The 22,056-nt window shown below is 36.5% G+C and overlaps 1 protein-coding gene across 1 annotated transcript in view; it reads left to right on the top strand.

Moving 5' to 3' along the window:
- Window positions 1-5,730: 5,730 nt before the first annotated feature.
- Window positions 5,731-22,056, top strand: part of Nup107 (nuclear pore complex protein Nup107) — a 16,742-nt gene continuing 416 nt past the window's right edge. Inside the window, exons 1-15 of the mRNA XM_022067200.2 lie at window positions 5,731-6,218; window positions 6,873-7,115; window positions 7,869-8,035; window positions 9,121-9,318; window positions 10,698-10,817; window positions 11,840-11,944; window positions 12,639-12,844; window positions 13,417-13,656; window positions 14,118-14,391; window positions 15,619-15,815; window positions 16,513-16,708; window positions 17,116-17,265; window positions 18,916-19,092; window positions 20,432-20,593; window positions 21,784-21,885. Coding sequence (XP_021922892.2) covers window positions 6,056-6,218; window positions 6,873-7,115; window positions 7,869-8,035; window positions 9,121-9,318; window positions 10,698-10,817; window positions 11,840-11,944; window positions 12,639-12,844; window positions 13,417-13,656; window positions 14,118-14,391; window positions 15,619-15,815; window positions 16,513-16,708; window positions 17,116-17,265; window positions 18,916-19,092; window positions 20,432-20,593; window positions 21,784-21,885 — 2,700 coding nt within the window. The 5' untranslated portion in view covers window positions 5,731-6,055. The remainder of the gene's footprint in view (window positions 6,219-6,872; window positions 7,116-7,868; window positions 8,036-9,120; window positions 9,319-10,697; window positions 10,818-11,839; window positions 11,945-12,638; window positions 12,845-13,416; window positions 13,657-14,117; window positions 14,392-15,618; window positions 15,816-16,512; window positions 16,709-17,115; window positions 17,266-18,915; window positions 19,093-20,431; window positions 20,594-21,783; window positions 21,886-22,056) is intronic.

Raw genomic sequence — 22,056 nt, 5'->3', positions numbered from 1 at the left:
TTGCTAGTAACTGATTATGATCTAGCTTCTCGACTTCATCAGTTGCATATCGAAGGACGAAATCTGTTTTCGTAACTTTTTTATCAGATTCAAATAGGACATCCACCCGAAGGGCACTTTCCTTGACACTTGAAAACTGGAATTTTCATATACGTACTTTGGAGATTCTTGAGCCTTACGTTAGCACTTTTTAGTGGAATGGTGTTCCTAGAACACATAACATTTGTACAGGCAGGTAGCCGATGATCGGGCTGCTTTCTTCAGGCTTCCGGACAAGTTTCTGTGCGTATTTGTGACATCGTTGAATCTGGAGCAGTGGTATTCAACCTGGGGTATGCGTACCCCCGGGGGTACGCGAAGACATCTTAGGGGGTACGTGAAATTTAAAAAAAAAGTATTATTTTATGATAAGCACTGAATAATCAGGGCCAGATACAATACATTATTTTGGATGTAATTTATTTAATTTATTTTAGATGTAGATTATATACTATGTATAATTTGAATTATACACCAACAACTTTGGGGGTACAAAGTTAAAGAGAAATTATATCTGGGGGTACGCGAACAAAAAAGGTTGAATACTACAGATCTAGAGTCCCAGTGTGTTACTGCCTCCAGGAACTGGGTTCCCTTTTTTACATCGGCCGAATCCTCAGACCTCACGAATCTGCCATCCGGGTGATAATGTCCACTAGGGTCATCTTTGTAGTGCCTAATAAATGGTTGCAACATCGGACAGTACTGCCTGTATCTGAAGAATATAAGAATGTTCTATGAGGATAAACATGAAGGATGCATACGAGGTGCGCTGTAAAGCCAGGCATAGTTCTATTGTTTGCATACGTTTGTTACGTTTTTTAAACACACTTTGGCGTTACACATGCGTCCGGAACAGACTGGATGACTAATTTATTATTTCTGTGATCGTGGAACATTTAGGCAGTTGATTTTATTGTAAGCCTTTACAATGGCTGGGCCAACAGTTTGCTATACCATTTCCACGCTGAAAAACAAATTGGACGCTAGTTACATTTTTCATGCGGAACTTATTCAAATCTAGCGCACAAACTATTGGTTTGTGTGTTCTTTGCAGGAAATGAGCAAAATCAAAGCTCAATTCTTATTCATATGTATGTTATTAATCTGCTCTCTTGTATCTCCATTTTGTAATTTCCACAGTCAGAGGGAATTTACCACCAACGGAATGTCCATTCACAGTAAACTGTTGCGAACCACAGTTTGTGCATGCATTTATCAGGCGAGGCAAGTGTTTTGGCCTCTTGCCTCACTTCGGGAGATACAACATCTGTTGACGATAGTCGTTACAATTAGCGGCTAAGATATGACGTCAGGAATGACTGCCGATGCAGACCTCCCATGAACCGAGCTCCGAAAGATATTGATTCATAAGCTGCGTTCCCATAGCAACACATGAAAAGTTTTGAATATAAGAAATATTATATATCACATTACGAAATGAGAAAATGATGAAACATCCCAATCGCCTGACGTGGAATACGTTTAACTCCCTGAATGATAAACTTGTCGTGACAAGTGATAATGTTTGTTATAAAGAATTAACCATAACGAATTATAAACATATTTTGTTCTTATCCCGTCCAAGGATACCATGCTATAGAGAAAATCAAACAAAATAAAAGTGATTCTCGCATTGAATGATTTAATTGGTTTCTCAACCATACAAAACACTGAAAAACTATTATCTTATACATAAAATTTGAGTCGTGGGTATGTATGCTTACAGCTCGAGAACGGTAGCCAGTTTGCCCCCAAAGCTTGCCATGCTTATACCTTGGAACCCGAAAGACATTTTAGAGAGATCGAAATTCTGAAAAAGTGTCACGGGTCTCTGTAGCTAGGAAGCTGAATATGGACTACGCCAAGACCAAAGTTACAGGAACAGAGGTCACACCCCCGAAAATCTGTCCTGGGTTCAACTCCCGTAGAAGATGGGTTCGAGTTCCGGTGCAGATGTTATGTTTAGGGATGAAAATTTTTCCCTGTGATATTCAACTAAGCGTGTTGAACGATCAGGCTTGTGACAAACTTTCGGCCATTTGTCGAATATTTCCGCAGTAACACTGTGGGCGCTCTGCTAGTCTTACCTATAACTTTGTAACATCGATGCTTATCCCACATTAAGAGGTCAACTGTTACTCGAGTCCTTTTAATTGGACACATATCAGAGAAAATAACAATTAATTTTTAACTGTTAGGTTGACAGTCCGTCTACAGAACAAATTTTATGATTATGGTCTCAATGTTTATTAAAATACCACTACACGTTTCGGCCTTAATAGGTCATCTTCAGGTGGTTCTCTTTAAGTGGTCTAAAATAATAGACATGAATGCTATGTCGTATACATATTTGAGTCAGTTAATATTCTAATGTATCCTTTCAATTGCTATACAAGTATTCGTAATAACAAACATTATCATTACCTAATTAACAATTTTATTAACTGTTTTAAAATACCTATCATTAAAGATAGGACAGAGATACTGTGAAATATTTTAATACATTTATGTACGTGATAAGCAAATTAATACGTAACATCGTATTCGGGACGCCATCTTACCATTCAGTTGAGACGTCTTGAACATTGGCGATCGACGGTAAGATTTTTTGCAAAATAAAATGAATTGCCATATTTCTCTGTTCTCTAAGTTTCGGTAATTGCACTTGCGGCTGATGCAATGTGTTAACCAATAATTTGTGTTTGGTGTGACGTATGTATCGCGGAATTCTGACGTCGATGTTGACAACACAGCACCTAAGGTTAAAATATATACAAAATAAGGTCAAGTCGCGGCCTTTGAAATACGGTTGACCCACGTATGAGACTGCAACTTCCAGTCTATATATCAGTAAATTTCACTACGTCACTACCTGCCGTAGTACTTAGATCCATTTCCTTCCAGATCCAGTATTTCAGCGAAAAACAATAATTTACAAATTAAGGCCGTTGCTTACGACCGAAAGCGAAGGTATGATAATGTGCTATTTGTTCAGGGCTATCACAGAGCATTTACACCAGGGGATTTTGTCTTCATTCAGACCGGGGGTCATATTCACCCTAGCTTATCGATTCACGGTCCGCAAGGTTTATGAACGTGGGCAGTTATTGAAACGCCGTGATAATTTATAAAAGCTGTTTCTAACTTATTGTTGCAAATAGATTCTCAACAGCTTTTTTAAATAAAATCAGTCTTTACTGAGATACTGACTCTACTTTTGTTTGAGCAATCTTTTAAATTCTCATTCCATTTCCTAGAATAATTTATATTTATGTCTATAATTATGCTTACTAATTAGTGACGGAAACTTCACACTGAGTACATTAAATTCAATTTAACCCCTTGAAGCAGAAAGTCATTTAAATAATATTTAAGAATTCAGTCCATACTGCAAGGAAAGTACACAACTCCTCCATTACAAAGATCTTTTGGTTCATTATGTTTAATAAAATAATCGCTGTTTACACTGAGAATCGTATGAAACGCATAGTTAACAAAAATCAACGTGATCTAATCTGTATTAACTCTTTAAAACACAATCATAATTTATATGTACCACCTACTTTAATATTAAATGACTGCATTTTGCCCACTGAATATATTAATGGGTTTCTTAAGATTCTCAGAATAAACGATTTCCCTAAACAGTATTAACCAATTGATCATTGTAATGACGCACTGTGATGTTTGTGGTTCTTATGAAATGATGTCCATGACGGTTCTCTGAGTTGTGACGCTGTGAGAACTTGTAGGTGGATACTAGCGCTTCGAAGGAGCATATTGCCCCCATTTTCAGGGATACAAATCCACACGGCGTCACGAAAAACGTTTAAATATTAATTAGATGCCTTAAAGGGTGAAGCAAAATGTATAACTTCCGTCCATATTAGTAAATTATGAAATACTTCGCTTTTATCTTTTGACGAAATGTAACTACATTGCAGCCTATTTACAGAAAACAAGCGTGGCAATTTTGTCTTTGTACGTACAAGTCCATAAGACAACAAACTACATTCTTAACGCTGGAAGTACAGAAGAAAAAATGTCATTTTTATTTTTACATTTATATCAGCGGTAATTTACGATATTCTTATATGTTGAGCTGTGCCTTGAATAACAAGGCATTTTTCTAGTGAATGAACATGTTCCAATTTTGTATCTCTGCAGCTCGACAGTCCTTCGGCAGACATCACATCGGATAAATAGAAAATTATGCCTGATACCCACGATACAGTGAACACTATGTAGGCTTAATGCAAAATCAAAAACTAAAGTTGAAGTGGAATCCATGAACTTCTGCTATCCTGCTGCAATCTCAGGTTCAGAGGTTAGGAGGTTGCATTCTTTACCGGATCATTCCAGATCAGGGACCTCGGGGATCAGCATAACCCCTCACAGCTGAGTGCATGATACGGAAACAGCTGAGAGAGTGATGCAATCGTCCTCAGCTGATTATATCACTGGCGCCTTTCAGCCTGTTGCACTACAGTACCTGCACATCCCTATACTTGCATGTAGACTGCTATTTCGCGCAGGCTGTTCTAATTTGTATCATACATCTTTATTACATTCCATGGATCCATAAGTTAGTCAGATGACAATAGGATGTAGAATAAGTCATAATAATACAATACATGTTATACAAATACAAGTCATACTATTATATAAATGTCACAAAAATACAAACAAAGGGTTCACATAAAGTAGAGATAAGTTACAAATAAATCCACCCATTATATACAATAGATAAATTACGACTTACTTGTAAACATTAGAAATTCATCACCCCTACATCGTTAAACAGGCTTGCATCATCCCTATAACGCTGGTGGCATGGCTGGTTTTCAGGTTCCTAAATCTCGAAATTGTTGCCTGTGACTGGAATTATTCGCTCAACATCTCACATGCTGACTATAGGATGAATAAAATAGCCAAATAATAATAACAACAACAACAAACCTAGTAAACCACTGCCAATTATTACTAACAACTATAGAGAGGACACATTTAAAATTATAAAATTTACAACAAACCGTCTTGGAAAACAACCTGCAGAATTTGTTTGGAACAGAGAAAATAAAAATCATAACAGGTAAGACGTAATCCTAATTCGAACTCTACGGAGCAGCTAATAATCTTTTAGACAGTCAAATTCCCCGCATTTTATGGAAACCTAAGGCTCATTACCGTATTCACAAGAGTTGACTACTGGACACTATTCAGTACCAAATGGTGCAGTCCTCTCTCACATCATACTTCTTTAAGATTCGTGTTACTATTACTCTCCCATCATGCCTGGGGTTCCCAAATGGTCCTACCATCTGAATACCCTAATATTATTTAGTGAAGAGTGTAAATTATGAAGCTCTTGGTTATACAACACCCATTCGTTATGCCTTAATACATTACACACTGGAATATTCATTAAGCTGAAATAAGAAGAATTCCATTTCTCAGATCTCACGAAACGAGGCCACGCATATGAATATATGACTTTCTAGCAAACAACAACAACAAAAGTCAGGAATTACAAAATTTTCAGGATGACAAAATAACTTTTAAGTGATCTGTTGTTACGATCAGAACTTCAGACTGTAGTCATATAAAGTACCCACATTCAGACAATACAAAAAGTGGCAATATTGTTTCATTATTTATAATTCTGAAAGACATTCCAACTTTGTTCTTCTGTGCTCAGTATTATGTTGGGTAAGCAGCGGTCTGGATGCTATATTCCTGCACCACAGAACATCAGACGTATACCATCATTGATTCGTTACTTCCTGTGGCTGTGGCGGTTTGTTGGTTTGCAAGTGTATGTTGAATACATGGTAGATTGTATTAGAATACAGAGGTTTCCTTGCATTGTCCCGTTGTATTAATATAGAGTTACTTATTTTTTGTGAGTGTTGCATTGCCTTACCTAAGAAAATTATGAGTACTGAGAACATGTAACTACTTTTTCCAATTAATCGTATATCGAATAACTGGCCCATGAACTCTGCAACTGAAAATGGAATTTTCACCAAGGATTTCCAGTTCAGTAGCCAAGAGAATTCCAGATGCAGATCTTGAAAAGTCGGTTCGTCTCTTGGATGAAGCTTTCACGGGTAAAAGTTTGCTTCGTGTGTCCAGGAATTCCCCACAGAGTAGAGTCCTAGGCACTCGAAAAAGAGGTTAGTATATTAGTAAAGGTTATTTCCCACTGTTGCTTACATGTATATATAATTGCTGATAATTTTTGTTTGAGGGAAATTCTATGGAGTATGTATGTATTGAATATGTGTTTTCCACTGAAAGTTACTGTCGGTTTGTAGGCCAAGAAATTTAGTTTTTCTACTAAAGTTGTTTTATTCTCATACTCTGCACCCAGTTTAACACAATTTTTGTTAGTAGTACAAAATGGGGGGGGGGACTGAATTGTTTTGTTATTTAGATGATCTTGCTTCAAGTGGTTGATAGGATTTTGTTGTATTTGGAGCATAGTAATAGTTTGTATTTTTGTAAACCTGAGTCTCAAGAAATAAACTTTTAATTTTGTTGGTTAGAGAATAGAATAATATATATATTATAGAAAGTTGATACCATATTTACATGTGCAGGAATGTTTTCTTGCTTGCCATTGCTAATATATTTGCTCTCAAACTTGGAAATGGGTTGTATTGGTGTGGAAAGGTTTGAATTGATTTGAGCAGGATGCAGTAGCAGGAACTGAGATGATGCTGTTTTAACCTCTGTTTAATCTCACATGGTCATAAATAATCATGCAGTTGCAAAATTACCTTTGCTACCTTGAAATTACAGCTGGATTTTTAATTTTCTTCCTTTAGGCTCTGATCGTTATGGTCCTAGAGAAGCTACCAGTAAGTTGCTTCATAATGTTCATGATTTGTCTGTCACTGTTGGACCAGATGAGCTGAATAAATTGCTACATGACTCTACAACAGGTGCCAGTAAGTTTCTTCATAATGTTCATGATTTGTCTGTCACTGTTGGACCAAATGAGCTGAATAAATTGCTACATGACTCTACAACAGGTGCATTACTTACAGAACAAGAGCCATGGAAAAATGGTGAGTACATATTTAACTTTTCATATTTCATAACAGTACTAAGGCAAAAGGCATTTTATGTTATCTATATGCATTTCATAAAATATTGCTTTATGCCGGCTAGACTTCAGTTTGGCATATTTTCCAAATGCGGTCTTTGTAATTACCATATGTGTCCAGTTGTGTTAAGGATAATTTGTGTGGATGTGAATGCACTGTTATGCTAAAGAACATTTTATATTATACGTTTTACTGTTGGTGAAACTATAGTAATTAGTATAGATGTTACACTGGAGGTCCTGGGTTGATGTCTTGCTCCAGAGACCAGCTGTTCTAAGGTTTTTGTGGTTTTACTCAGTCCCTCCTGACAACTGTTGCTACTTTAAATTGGGTCATGACCACTTCCTTGCATATCCTTTTACCATTAACCATCTCATCATTTGAGAATGTGAGTGGAAAATTTGACTTTCTGCAGATGACACCATTCATTTTGAAAGTTCATAACATGGGCATTCTTTTCTAAAGATCTATCAAATAAACCACAGTGTGTGTATGGGCATAATTTAAGATTTATGTTTTCAAACTTCTTTTTTTTAGATTGTTACAGTCATTAATACGGTGAATTTTGAAGAACTATTTTGAGTTTGCTATGATTTTTGGGGAGAAAGGTTTTAATCTTGACCTGCTGAATGCATAATTAATAAAATGCTCATGCATCTCAGTCTTTTTATTCCCTTAATGTTGATGTGAAAGATTAATGTTTAATTTTTTTAGTTGCAGACAAGCTGTATGTGGAATTTCTGGAGTCATTGCAGTCCCATGGCACTGAACAGCAGGTGTTTGATACGGTGGCTGACTTCATCCAGACCTGTTCTGATAGACTGGATCTACTGAGAGACATGGAGAGGAAGGTTTCTCAGAAATTTGTACCATTGTCACATGTATGTGTTTTTGTAATTTTGTGTTTTACATTCTTTTTTAGCTTTCTTCAGAAGTAAACACAATATTGTATCCCTTAACTGCTTATCATACCTCTTAATGGAAAAAACTGAAACTGCTGTAGAATTGTTAACTTTCAAACAGAAGGAACTTTCTTTTGTTTAGTAAAAGAATATTAAAAAATACAAGGAAGTAAATCATACTTCCAACACAACATGCCTGAGAGAAGGTTGATCCTCATTCTTCTTACTTCTAAGTTTTAAGAAACGAATTACAAGTTTTTATAATTTTAAATGTTGTGCTTGTTCAAAAGTGTTTAAATAAAATTTACATGTATTGTGATGGCAAAAAATTGTATTGTTTATTTAATATAGAAATGTAGTCTTTTTTAAAACAGGTTTTCATGGGTAATTAAATGTATTACCATTTTATGTTAATATGCATTGCTCAGTATTTTTAATTGTGTCATGTTCATCCATTACCAGTTTTCATTCAAGCAATTTTATATTTATTGGCTGTATTTATATTATTGCCTTGTAGTCCTGGGTTCAATTCCCGGCGGTGCCCGGATTTATAACTTGTGTTGGCAAAGCCGTAGTCTAGGCAACACGGAGCTTTCCTCCGGGGCTTCCCCGGTTTCTCCGTGGCATCCCATACTCCATACACACAGAAGAAGGCAATGGCAAACCACTTCTGTATCACCTACCTAAAAAACATATATGAACAGGTCCCATTTCGAGAAAAGGATGGAAGGATCCTGTTCATAATATGTCGCCAACCTCCTGTAAAGGAGACGGCATAATAAAGAAGAATAATTTATATTATGATTATGTCCAGAGTTCTAGTGGATTATTTGATCTGCTGGTTGTATGAACAGTTATGTTTCTGTGTTATTTTGTTGAAAGTTCTTCCTGTGCTATTAATTCTAGAACACAGGGTAAAATGAGTAGCTATTAACTTCTCAAGAAGGACTTTGCTTTATGGTATTAATTACTAAAGTGCAAGATAGATAGTTGGTTAGTTGGTTAATTTGAGTTAAGAGAGATAATAGTCATATTAGTGTTTAACGAATTAATTATGTTGGCAGCGTGAGGAATGGCTGGAGAATGAGCGAAACACGTGGCGCTTAGTGTACTGCCTCTACCAGAATCGTATTAGTACTCACTTGTTATCAGCAGATGGCTGTAAGCAAATGGATGACGAGGCAATGGATATACCACTGAGACAACAGAGTGAAAAGGAAATAATGCAACAGCTGTACAAGAATGATAATATCACAAGAGAGGTGAGTTTACTGTTATCAAATATGGTAAAGACGAGCAATCAGTTGTCAACATTTGAAGTGGGATTGTGGACCCATGTTTCAGATTGTATTACCTTGAATTTCTGAGTATAACTAACTAACTAACTAGATGGCTTACCGAACCTGAAGGTTCATCACCGAATTAACCAAAGCCCTCCACCGGACCCTGTCCTGGGCCAACAAAATCCAGTCTCCTTCAACTCCTATCTCCCATAGATCCCGCCTGAGATTATCCTCCCATCTACGTCTAGGTCTCCCCAGTGGTCTCTTCCCCTCAGGCTTCCCAACCAATACCCGGTGCACACCTCTTGTCCCATCCATGCGCAATTTCTGAGTATGCACTACACAAATATCCACAACCATGTCTGTGTATCCATGTATTTTGATTGTGGTCTTGTGAGTTGTGTCTCTATGTGGTCTTGTCAGTGAAGCCTCTTGGTCTCGTAGTAACCATATACAAGACCACTTGACATGGTTCATTTACTTGTGATTTATTTAACTATGGTGTCAGTAGCTCAGGCTAAAAATGTTGAATGTTTGGATTATTAATGAATGATGGGTTGTATAGGATATGGAAGGAAGTGGTCCATGGCCTGATTTAAGGTGCTATACAAGCATTTGCCTGAAGGCATTGAGGAAAACCATGAGCCGGGATAGCTCAGTCAGTATAGTGACTAGCTACAGGCTGGACGACCAGGGTTCGATCCCCGACGGGGGCAGAGGATTTTTCCTCTAGCCTCTGCGTCCAGACCGGTTCTGGGGCCCACCCAGCCTCCTCTACAATGGGTACTGGGCTACTTTCCTGGGGGTAAAGCCGGCCGGGGCGTGATGCTGACCACTCACCCCGATCTAGTGCCGAGGCCGAGAAAGAGAGGAGCTATACCTACACTCACCCCAAGCGCCTGTATGGCATGTACCAAGACAAACATTACTTTTACTGAGGAAAACCACAAAAAAAATCTCAGGATAACTCATCTGTGGAACAACATTTGAACCTGGGATATTTTGAATATGAGACAGGAATGATAACTACTTGACTATGATGTTTAGCATTAGCAGGAACTTTTCTTTTTGCCACCGTGTCCAGACAGGCCTTCTCCATAGCATTGGACTTCACACTTACGGTATGAGTGCTGTAACATTATGGCAGGAATAATTGGATTAAAAATGTGGCCATCATTTTATGATTCTGGAATGCTCGTGTTTGTCCACTTTTGATGTGATATTACTGCTCCACTTAAATAAATATGGTTCTTGTATGTCTTGCAGTTTATCTTCTTCTGTTTATAAGGTTGTAGCCAAGAGATGTAGTTGCTTTTGTACCCTATTAAACTGATTTGTAATAAGATTATTTGTTGCAGTGTCAGCTGGTAATTGATTGGTTGGAGCAGAATGCATCTGACCAGTCTCGAGAAGAAGCGTGCCTTCAACATTTCACAGACAAAACTGTTGCTTGGGAAAATACACTTCATCAGTTGCAGGTATTATTGGGAAAAAAACATTACGCAACTTAACTGTATGGATAATCATATCCCCTTACACTAAAGTGGTAACTATATGTACCATCTGTTTACACATTCAGTAACTCTGAATTTTGCCAACATTGTGTTTGTGGTTTTATATAATTCTCAGAGTACGCAGATTATTTCCTGAACAGCATTAACCAGTTGATGTTTGTAATAGATGCAGGTTGTGTTTTCTTTGAAGTAGGGTACTGAATGTGTGTATATTATTTATTTTCAAAGTGACAAAAATTTCCATTTCATTTTCTTCAGTTTATGAATTGTCATTTCACTTAAAATTGTGTGTTTTTCAAGCATTGTAGTTTCAGCAGAACGCTGACCTCCACATATTTGTGCTGTACTTGTATTTTAAGACAGAATAATACCATAGTTTCAATGTTTGATGATAGCATTTACCACACTAAACTGTTGATAATGGTGTATAGGTGGGGATTTGTTCCCTGTACAACAAATTACTGTTTTCAAAAAATTGTCAATACATAGGCATTCTTTGATAACTTCAAATGCTTGCAGGTAACTTTGGCTACTTTGTTGGCTGTGAAATGTTATCGCAGGCCAACAGATGAAGTTTGCTTACAGAGTTATGTATCTATTTTATCTTAGCAGTGAATGCAGTAGTTCCTGGGGGTTAACTGTAGGTGACAACATCAGGATTATTTAATTTCGTGTCATGGTTTCATAATGCTGGTACATTCATTCAGGATAGTTTTTGGTTTTGATACATTTTTGTATCAGTGCAAATATTATGCATAATAAAATGCACTGTTGCAGAAAATTCAACACAAGATGTGAGGTTTGTTAGTATAATGGTGTAACCATTTTCTCATACTGACATCTGTTTTTATGGCTTAAGGCATGACACAATCAAAAACTATGTGTGAGAATTCTGCAGTTGTTTGTTAAACCTCGGAGTTTTGAGTCTGTTTTGCAGGTTGTGTCAACCTTACAGCATTCATGAATGCACTGTTGTTTTCTTTCAGAACAAGTCGAGTAATATACCTTATGGGAGTAGCCGACCCATAGTACCCAAGCTGGACCCAGATGCACCCCTTAGGGAAGGAAAGCCCCTTCATGACATTGATGTGGTTTGTCTTAATTGTTAATCCCATCCCATAATGTGAATGCAGTGAAGTATCATTAAAATAAACCTTCATCCAACTAAAATGCAACTTCAGATATGAAGACAACACCAAATACCTAGAACATTAGAGATGTACCGCTAAGCTGAATGTGTGTTGTCTGCTAAGCACAGAAGTAATGGGTCTAGTTCTTATCACAGAAAAGGAAAACAGTTGTATGTATTTGGGCATGCTAGAAAATTATGCTTTTCTGCTCTTTGGTTTTATTTCCTATTATCATCTTCCAGAAAGATGGCTCACCCATACATTTTTTTAATACTCTGTGGCACTCATTGAATGCCTGGTTTCTAGATTTGTGGATGATTAGATGAGATTTGATTTCATGGCTTCTCCATTCACCTGATGTCAGTCCATTATTATTTTTTTTTGGGGGGGGGGGGGTGTAAAAGACGGTACTCCTCAAATATAAGGTCACTATGATGGTTATAAGGGAAATTGCCAGAAACTGCAGGTAGTTACTGAATATTCATATTGCTGCAGTTTAGTTACATATTGGATGCATGCTAGGCTACAGTGAGAGCTCATTTGTTGTGTTTTCGTAGAATGGTTAGTATTAATTTTTGTGTTGTATTACAGTTGCTAGGATTTTACCATTTTGTACTGATGCTAACTATATATGTATATATCTGTTTTTCTGCAGGAAGATGAGGCTCGTCTAGTAAAAGAAGTATTTGTGCAGATTCGTTGTGGACATTTACAGCAAGCTCAGCTGTTGTGTATGCATACTGGGCAAGAGTGGCGGGCAGCAGCTCTTGAAGGTTGGCGCTTGCATCATGACCCCAATTATGAGACAGCCAGTGGAATTGATGAAGTTGATAAATTGCCAGTAGAAGGAAATCCCAACAGGTAATTATATATCCAAATAAAGTATGATCTGGCAGATGGTTTGTTGATTCATAAGTATCATCTGTGTTGAATATTGCTTAGTTGCATCTTTTCATATGTTTTAGTGGACCCTGAGGTATGTAAGTACTTTGCTTTAGTATTCTGACACAATGATGTGTATAAAATGTGTCAAGAAGCATTTTTGTGTATGAAATTATTGTTTTTCCTATCATTGCCATGTATACATGACTCATTACTCTTTATTGAGACTGAATTTCGTACCATCGTCCTTATTACAGCTGTTTTATTTATTTATTAAAATTTCATAACAATCTAACTTATTCTTCTTCATCTCTTGCTTTTGAAGGTAGTGTAACTTTATTTGTAGGTTATAAACATTGTCAGCTGTAGCCATTTTTACCTTTGTCCAGTTTAATTTTAGGAAATGTTTAGCTATTCATAATTATAAAGAGTTCATTGACCTTTAAAGTCCAGACTAATTCTCAGTGATATAAGAGTGAATGCCCTTTAAATAGCACACTAAAGAAAATGTTACTTCCCCAAAATAATGTGAATAATGTTGGTATTTTCAGAGACATATGGAAACTGATGGCCTGGAAAATGGCAGAGGATAAACGTATGCCAGTTTTTGCACGGGCAACATTTGCTGCATTATGTGGCCATCTCTCTACCTTGGTTGAAGTTTGTCAGTCCTGGGAAGATCTTCTGTGGGCACACTTTCGTGTTTTAGTTGACATCAGAGTTGAAAAAGAGATCCGAGAGTCATCTGTTCGCCATTATGTTGAGCTACCAGCTGTTTACTGGCAGAATGAGTAAGAAATAATTTATGTATTACTGTATTATAACTGGATAATGCATCCTGCATCTGATATCAGGTCCAGTAGTCATGTTACTAGTATTACAAAATGAAATATTTTCTTGTTTTAGAGGTGTTTTTGTGCTCTTCCTTAGATAATTAGGGTCAGACCAAATTTAGTAGGATTTAGGATTTGAAGTTATCAGCAGCAAATATGAAGGTGGCTGTACAAATACTGTGAGTAGAATATACAAATTTATTACACAATATATTTCACTTTCTGCATATTGTCCAAGTGTGTGAACATGACTGTGAGGCACTTCACTCCTTTCAGTTTCTCTGCTCTTTTTGGTGGTGGTGGTGGGGGGGGGGGGGGGGGGGGGGTTGCTGGAACATTCATATAGAGTGTGGCAAGTTTCTTCTGAAAGGCATGACACATTCTGTATTGAATAAGGAATTTGTAAATTTGTTTTGCAGAATGGACATAGAAGAAGTGTTTTCTGAGTTGGCAGCAAGTAAAGACACCCGTATCCGCAATGAGGCTCTACAAATGGCACATAAGGTTCAACAGTACCTTATTTTGGATCAAATAGGTACACTAATGGATGAAATGGAACAGTGGATTAAACTTCACACAGAACAGAAAATGCAGTCACTTCGTTTCCTGTCACATCTTGTTCTCTTCCTTCGCCTCATTGGAAGAGCAGAAAAAGATCATATTGGTGATGCAGTGTTACGGGCATATGTCAAGGTAATAGACTACCATGACTTAATTTCTTGAATTAGATGGTGGATTTTCTCCACACTACTTGTAATTGTTATTCCACTATGCCTTGGTTTCTTGAATTTTGCTAGTTTCATTACTCAAAACCCTCATAAGTGAATTTGATGTAGTTTCGTATGGGAGGTCTATCCATTAAGATCTAACTGAACTTTGGAAAATTTCTTTAAAAAAATTACCCATAAAAAACTAAGAGTGACAGAACAATATATGTATGTTACTGAAATATATAAAACATTTGCAGTACTTGAAATGTTTTAGTATAGTACATATTTAACAAAATATATATTGAAGGATCATGATTCCATATAAAACAAACAAAGCAAGAAGAAGCTGAAGAAGGTATTCTGGACTCTGTTTCTTTGATTAATTTTGTCAAGAATAGATGTGTAACTGAAATAAATTAACTACAAAACTCTTTACAGAAACATAGTCACAGGAAAATTTTACACTTAAAAATATTGTTCTCCTTTGATCATCTGTTCTCACTGTGTAGTTGTGACAAATTTGATAAAATCTAGTAATTGTCAGAGGCTGTAATCCAGGGAAATTGTCTGACTTTATAACACAATGCCTTTATATTACAGAATAAATTAATACACCCACCTAATCTTTTGTTTATTATGGTTGTCCATCAGAATTAGGAGGTATCATTGGAAGGATTATAGTCATGCTGCTTTATGTTGAAAAACAATTGGTTATTGCTTGGAATATCTTTTATTTAGCAAGTGTTATTACAGTTTTGGAAGTTGAATTAATTGTATTTATACCCCACCAAGGAATTTGATACCTTTCCACTGTTGAGTTATTAACAGATCTATATGAAATGTTACTGGTAACTCTTGATCATGGGACTTGCATTTCTGTGTGTCTCCACATATATTGACAATTTGTACAATGAGAGCTATAACAGTCACCATTTTTAAGTTAAACTGGCACCAGAATTCTTTGATGCTAAGCTCATCATCTGCATTATATTCCCCGATAACCCCAGAGAAGGTTCAACACAGGTAATATAGGCTTTAAAATTTGGCTACAGACAGTGTATTGGTGCTCTTCATCGTAATGAAATAAAACTGCAAATTTTCAAATGCATGTATAACAAGAGCCACTTGTATATTGTTTTCAGTATATGTTCTTCATACAGATCTTGCAGTCATTTCAGCCTTTGAACTTCCTTCCTTGTGATATTGACAGGAGTTGATGCAGATGCATGATCCTCATCTAGTGGCACACTATTCAGCAACTCTTCCTCAAGAAGATCAGGTGGCATTATATGCAGAATTTTTAGCTGATATCACAGATTCTGGTGAGCGGGAGCTCGCTCTTGCAGCAGCAGAAGATGCAGATCTTGACATTGAAACTATTACCAAGACAGTGGTTGAAAATATCAGGTAATTAATTAAGTAAGTCTCAGACATTTACCAGAGCTTGCCATTTGCCCATGTCATGTTCTGAGCCACATTAATCTTGTCCACAGATTAGGTGAAATCTGCATATAATGGAATGGAAAGTATTTGTAATAAGTATTCATCATTGCCAGTATTAACATTAGTAATATTTAACAGTGTTCAACAAAAGAACGTAATTACTAAAAGAAAACAAAACATTAATTATAAATTAGTAATTATTCCATCTGTGGTAATATACATGTTTTAACATTTTAGACAACTTTTGCAGAATTAAATTGTTTGATTTTGTATGAATTATAATGCTTTGTAAATGTGTAAATATTTAGATATTTTAACTCCTAGATGATTATGCAATTTTAATTTGTTTAATGTTTTAATATTGTGTTGTGTACATATTAAATTTAGTAATGTAGCTTGAAAGTGTTGCATTGTTATTGACAGATTGTAATAAACACCTAGAAATAAGAGTAGTTGCTTGATAATGCAATATTTGAAATTGTATGTAAGGTGCGAAGGTTTTCAATATGGTACTACTAAGTAGCATGTTTTTCCTTTAGCATATTACATGAAATCATTGAGAAGTTTAGGATAATAAAATAATGTATTTTTTTATAATCTAAGCAATTTGCATACTTTTAGTTAGTTTGTGCGACTGAAACCTGCTGTAATTTATACTTAGAAACCGAGAAACCAGTACAGAGTTACCAGACCTGAAAGCAGAATTAACAGCTGAAGACATGGTGAAAGTGTTGGCATTGGATTGGGTTGTTTACTATCCCTCTCAACGTGCTGAGGCATTGTGGCAAGCAAATGCACTTGTATGCCACTTTCTGGCCGTTGGCAAACTAGAGGCTGCTCGCAAAGCATTTAATAAGGTAAGAATCTGTAACTTGGCTAAAATAATGTAACATTTTTCTCAGCTCGGACATTGGCTTCATCACAATGGATTGGTTGTTCTCTTATTTATTTATATCTGAGTGTGCATAATAGAGAAAGAGAAAGTGAAATCTTTATCTTGCCATTTGTCAGTGGGATGAGTCCTTACATAGTAAAGAAGAATGAAGAAGAGAAATGAACATTTCAAACATTTCAGTTTCAGATGTTTTGTATCTTTCATGTGGGCAGTTTGACAAGTTTCAGAATCTTAGAACTTACAGAAATCACCTTTCTTCCTCTTGGAGTGTTAGAAAGTAGTAGTGATTTCTAAACTGTATTGCATGAAACCCTGAGATTCCACAGAATCTGAGTAATTTCAACTCTAACTTCATGTCTTATTTTTTAGATACCCGTGGATTCTGTTGATCTGATAATGAAACAGTACCAGGCTATGACTGATGACAGTCTAAATGCTGAGGGCTTGTCTGTGGTTCATAATCTACCCACTCGAGTTTCCTCCTCAATTAGAGAGTATCTTTGCTACAAAGTTTACTTGGTAATGTATTGTTCACAAGAATGTGTTGTACTTTATTTAAGTTATGTGTTTATACATGGGGATGTGTTATAAAATTAGTATTTAATAAGAATCCAGTTTTTCACAGGACAAGATATTAAAACAAATCATTATTTTGAGTTCACCTAGTATAATCACATGGACAAGAAGTTATGTCTAAAATTCTTGTAGCAAATCACTGGCTCATTGACTAGGATCAGGCTTCTCTGGTTACCGTCCACTCACTATAAACCTGACCCTTTCCGCTCGATTGGCACATTTATCGCCCTGATGACGGAGGGAGTATGACCTCTGAAACGTTGGTGGAAATCTACCAGACTACACGGCGCAATAACCCAGAAAGCAGAAATCTTCAGACCTCAAATCCTACAGAGAATCTAATAGTCTGTCAACAAGTCAAGAAATTTCCCATGTTTTATGGAACAAACGTTCATTATTATGTTCACAAGAATCCACCATTGATTGATATTTCTGTCACATGTATCCAGTCCATCAATCCTATCAATCAGTGATACACATTTACGTCACCTTTGATGTTCCTGCCCTGTGGATTCCCTTGATTCAGGTACAAAATCAGTGTCAGATATCTCTCATTCCTAATTTGTGCAATTTTTTTTTTCTCCTGTGATGCTTCTAAATATTTGATTTCAGTGACTACTTTGGTGGAACCCATTAACTTTTATTTTTCATGTGGTGTAGCTTATATATGATCCAGCTGGTCAAGCATTGCACTAGTATAGTGCTAAACCATTAACCCTGGATCTAAAGTATGGTCAGCAGCCATGTAATATGGAGTTTGAATCTTCTGTACCTATATGATTAAGGTTAAACACTCAGAGGCTAATAGGGTTTACTGGATGTCTGAAATCAGCTGTGAACTCATAAATCCATGTTTCATCACCTGTAATTAGCCTAGAAAGGAATATAGTTGGTTTCTCTAAAGAGTGTCCTAATACACATGACCTAATTTTGTTTCAGCTCGTGGATTACTTTTGGAGTAGTCCATTGCATGTTCAGGTTTTGCATCAAATTACTTTAGCATTATCCAACTAAGTCCTACCTCCTCAGGCAGTTTTCAGATGTTGAGATATTTTTATCATGAACATGTTCCCTAATTTATACCACATTTGCTTATGTGTGGACATTCTAAACATTTATCATCTTAAACAGAAGTCACTCCAGTTTTGAACTTTTGAAACAGTTTGAATGATAAGTTATGCTTGTTGTTTTCTTTCCAAAATCAAGTTTTTGCCACAGTTTTGTATACTTTTCTGTTCTGTTATCACCATTAAAGTTTGTTGTATAAAACCATATACAATATGCAGTAAGAGTGACTGGCTTTGAGGCCTTTGATTTCTAATCAAAATCAGTGTATTGCATAATTTCAGCCAGCCCACAAACAGAAAGTCCTTATATTGGCAATATCTGCTGCATTTGCATGAGACTGTTTTCATATTAACAGTGGAATCACCATTTAAAGTTTCTTGGTTTATAGTTATAGTTATCAGTTTCTGTGGTCATTATCTTTCATCCATTTAAGTTTTTCCTCAGTGTTAAAATGCATTGTTCCACAGATTAATGGTAAATGAGGATTTAATAATAATTGTTATTTTGTAAAATCCTGTCTTATAGGATGCCCAAGAAGGTTTCTCAGATTGGTTTGAACATTATCACAATGCCAAACCAATTGCACCTAAACTGCCTCCTGGAGAAGTACCTTTCACTGAAAGAGTTGCTTACGATCATCGTCATAATCAGTACAAATCAGAGCTTGAACGCTGGAAGATGGCCATGCAACAGCAGACCAAGGTGGGATGGCATGTCTGCGGTTGAAGTAAACTGCATCTAGCAGTTGCTTTTGCTGTAAATCCTTTTTATTATATTTGGGTACATATATTAACATACATAATATTAATACAAAAGAGTAGTGCAACTTCAGTTTAGGCAGTTCTTGCTTATGTGGTCATTCTGTATGTTCCAGTTTAAACATTTTTAATAATGAGCTTTGCCATTCAAATCATTTTCTTCTTAAATAAGTAATAACTATGGTTACTGTATTTTCCTGATTCTAAGACAAATAGAATGGTATTTGTATTGCCCTATGCAACTTCTACAGAAGAATTTCTTGACATTTTCACTTATTTTCGTGCTTCATTTTATGTCCTGAAATTCCCATGTAATTTGTGGTATACCATCCATCTTTATTCACCCGAATGAGAGTTTAGGGACCAAGTCATGATGGTAAAACCATTACATTTGCAGTGAATGAAATACCACTACACAGTCCAAGAGGAACCATAATTGTATTATAAGAATAACATTTGATTTTAACTAATACCACTTCTAAGATATAGGTTAAGCTACTTTAAGTTTGATTTAATTTGTTTAGTATATTGATTGTCATGAATAGCCACTGCTTTTGAATTAACAGACCACAGTAATGAAGCATTAATTGAAAAAATACCAAGTATTATGGTTAGCTATTCTGCCTTATTTTTGTGAGGGCCCAGTTCAAGTCTTTTCCCAGACACCTAAATCTGTATGTGGTATGTATTAAAGTTTGCTGGTACCATTGCTTCTTGGTGTAAAAGTGAATTTGTTGAGTAACATTCTGTCAGAAGTGTCTATTTTAAAATTTTAACTGAGCCACAGAGGCAACATGAAAGCAATAAATGTGCCCTAACAAAGGAATTAATTCTTTTCTCTTGTTTGGGTCTTTTACTTCAATTATTTTTTATTGCAAGTCCTGAAAGAGGAAAAGGCTTGTGATCACACTTTCCTATTTATAATTTATTCTATTTAATGCTATTTAAATCCCTTGAAGACTTGGATCTAACACCATTCAACACAAGATTTTTACATTTTTGAATGACGGTAGAGACGTGTAAGTCTTTTTAAATTCTCACGCACTGTTAGATTGGCATGTGAAGTTCGGTATGTTGAGAGAAATGAATGCACCTAATTTGGCAACAATAGAATCATACAAAAGTTATGTAGTTTACCCCACAGAAATAAACTACACATCAGAAGACATGGTGTATAAGGACAAGTCCAACCTGGGCTGCTTGTGGTGGGTTCAGGTTGGTTTGTGCTTGTGTATGTGAGAGCACTTTTAATCCAAAGCAATGAAACTTGCTTTATTTTCCAGACAGTAAAATCTCAACTCTACAATGTTCTGACTTTTCCTGAAGGTGGTTGGCTTGTAGACTCTGTAAGTTCAGAGGCAGAAGATGAAGATGTTGATACTGATGGTGAAATGAGTCGGCGCCAGAAGCAAATGGATGACTTGCGCCAATTATGCATTCCTAAGGTTGGTGATAAGTCAGTGAGGGTAATCCATTCTTTCAAGCCCCCGTGATCTGTCAACTTTCTGAATATGTGGGTCACCCTGTGATTGACCTTTTTCATCATCTTCCACCTTCCATTCCAAAAGTAGTTCTCTTGTATCATTGTTCATTCTCTTTCATATACAGTGAAACCTCTATCCATCGTTCCCGGAACTATCGTTTTCCCGGATGCATCGTCCGTTTTGTTCGGTCCCGGATACATCCCATATAAAATAATGTTACATTTTCCCGCTTCTATCGTTCCTCGAACTATCGTTTTATCGCATCGATCGTTCAAAAATCCTAGTCCCGGCCCACAATTTTCCCGCAATGATCGTTTCTGAGAAATTATAACGAAATTTACGGGATGTTTTTAGAATTTAAAATGCTGGGTTTTGAGATAAATTAATACCGAAAGACGCACAATGTTTTTGGAATACGCAGTAGCGGTAACCTGTTATATCGCCCAACCAGCACAGATTCTTTTGGAATGAGGGGCAGCGGTGCAGGGGTGATAGTTGGAGTAAATGGCGGTGCCCATTGTCAGAAATTTTATGAGTTTAATTAGGGTGCACCATATTTCGTTCCAGCGATGTCAGATGGCATGTGCAGTGTGGATTTCTTCACAAATGCTTTTACGTATTATAAGTACAAAGGAAAGGCGGGCGACACTTTTCATTCTTCTGGTTCATCTCGTTTCCAGCGGTTCAGGGTCTTCTACAGCTACGTTTCGTTGAGTTCGGCAATAATAGTATTTCCATTCTTTCTGTTATTGTTCGCGAAGGGGGTGGGAGTGGTGAGGAAGATGAAGACGACGAATGCGAGCCTGAAGCTGTGTCAAGTTTTGCCGAAGCACATGCTGCATTGGCGAAAGTGAAGTCGTTCTTTTATGCGCGTAACATTAGTGAACGTGGAAAGGACTCTGCTTGGCCTAAAACGTAAACTTTCGACAAACCAGTTGTCCATTAAAGACTTTTTTGGTAAAATGAAGTAACTTTGAAAGAGAAACATTCAGTTTTTTAAAATTTTTAATGCTTTCCCGCAACTATCGTTTTCCCGTATTCACCGTTTTTATTTCCCACCCCAGCCAAAAACGATGCATCGAGGTTTCACTGTACCTTCGCTTGTTCATGGAGGGTCAGATATTATCTGATGGTAAATGTTTCTCTGACAGGTGGCTCTGCTTCTTCATACTGTAATGCACCAGATGGGAGAGTACACAGAATGCATCCAACTAGCTGACCTCATTGTCTCTGAGCAACACAAACTCTTCAAGGTATGTTGTATGTTCAGAGTAAACCTCATTAATTTGAAAAGTGTAGAATTTAAGTTAAATGTATTTGAATTATTCACTATCACTGTGAGCTTTCATGGTGAGTATAGGAGTTAATACTAGAGATTTCAATGTTTTACTGGACTTGGCACTAAAGACTGGTTCTAAAATTGG

This window comes from Zootermopsis nevadensis, unplaced genomic scaffold (assembly GCF_977971745.1).
Source record: "Zootermopsis nevadensis isolate Lab colony 2312 unplaced genomic scaffold, Znev_1.0 Znev_ptg000020l, whole genome shotgun sequence".
NCBI lineage: Eukaryota > Metazoa > Arthropoda > Insecta > Blattodea > Termopsidae > Zootermopsis > Zootermopsis nevadensis.
The sequence above is the reverse complement of the archived record's forward strand: the minus strand, read 5'-3'. Positions and strand labels throughout refer to the sequence as shown.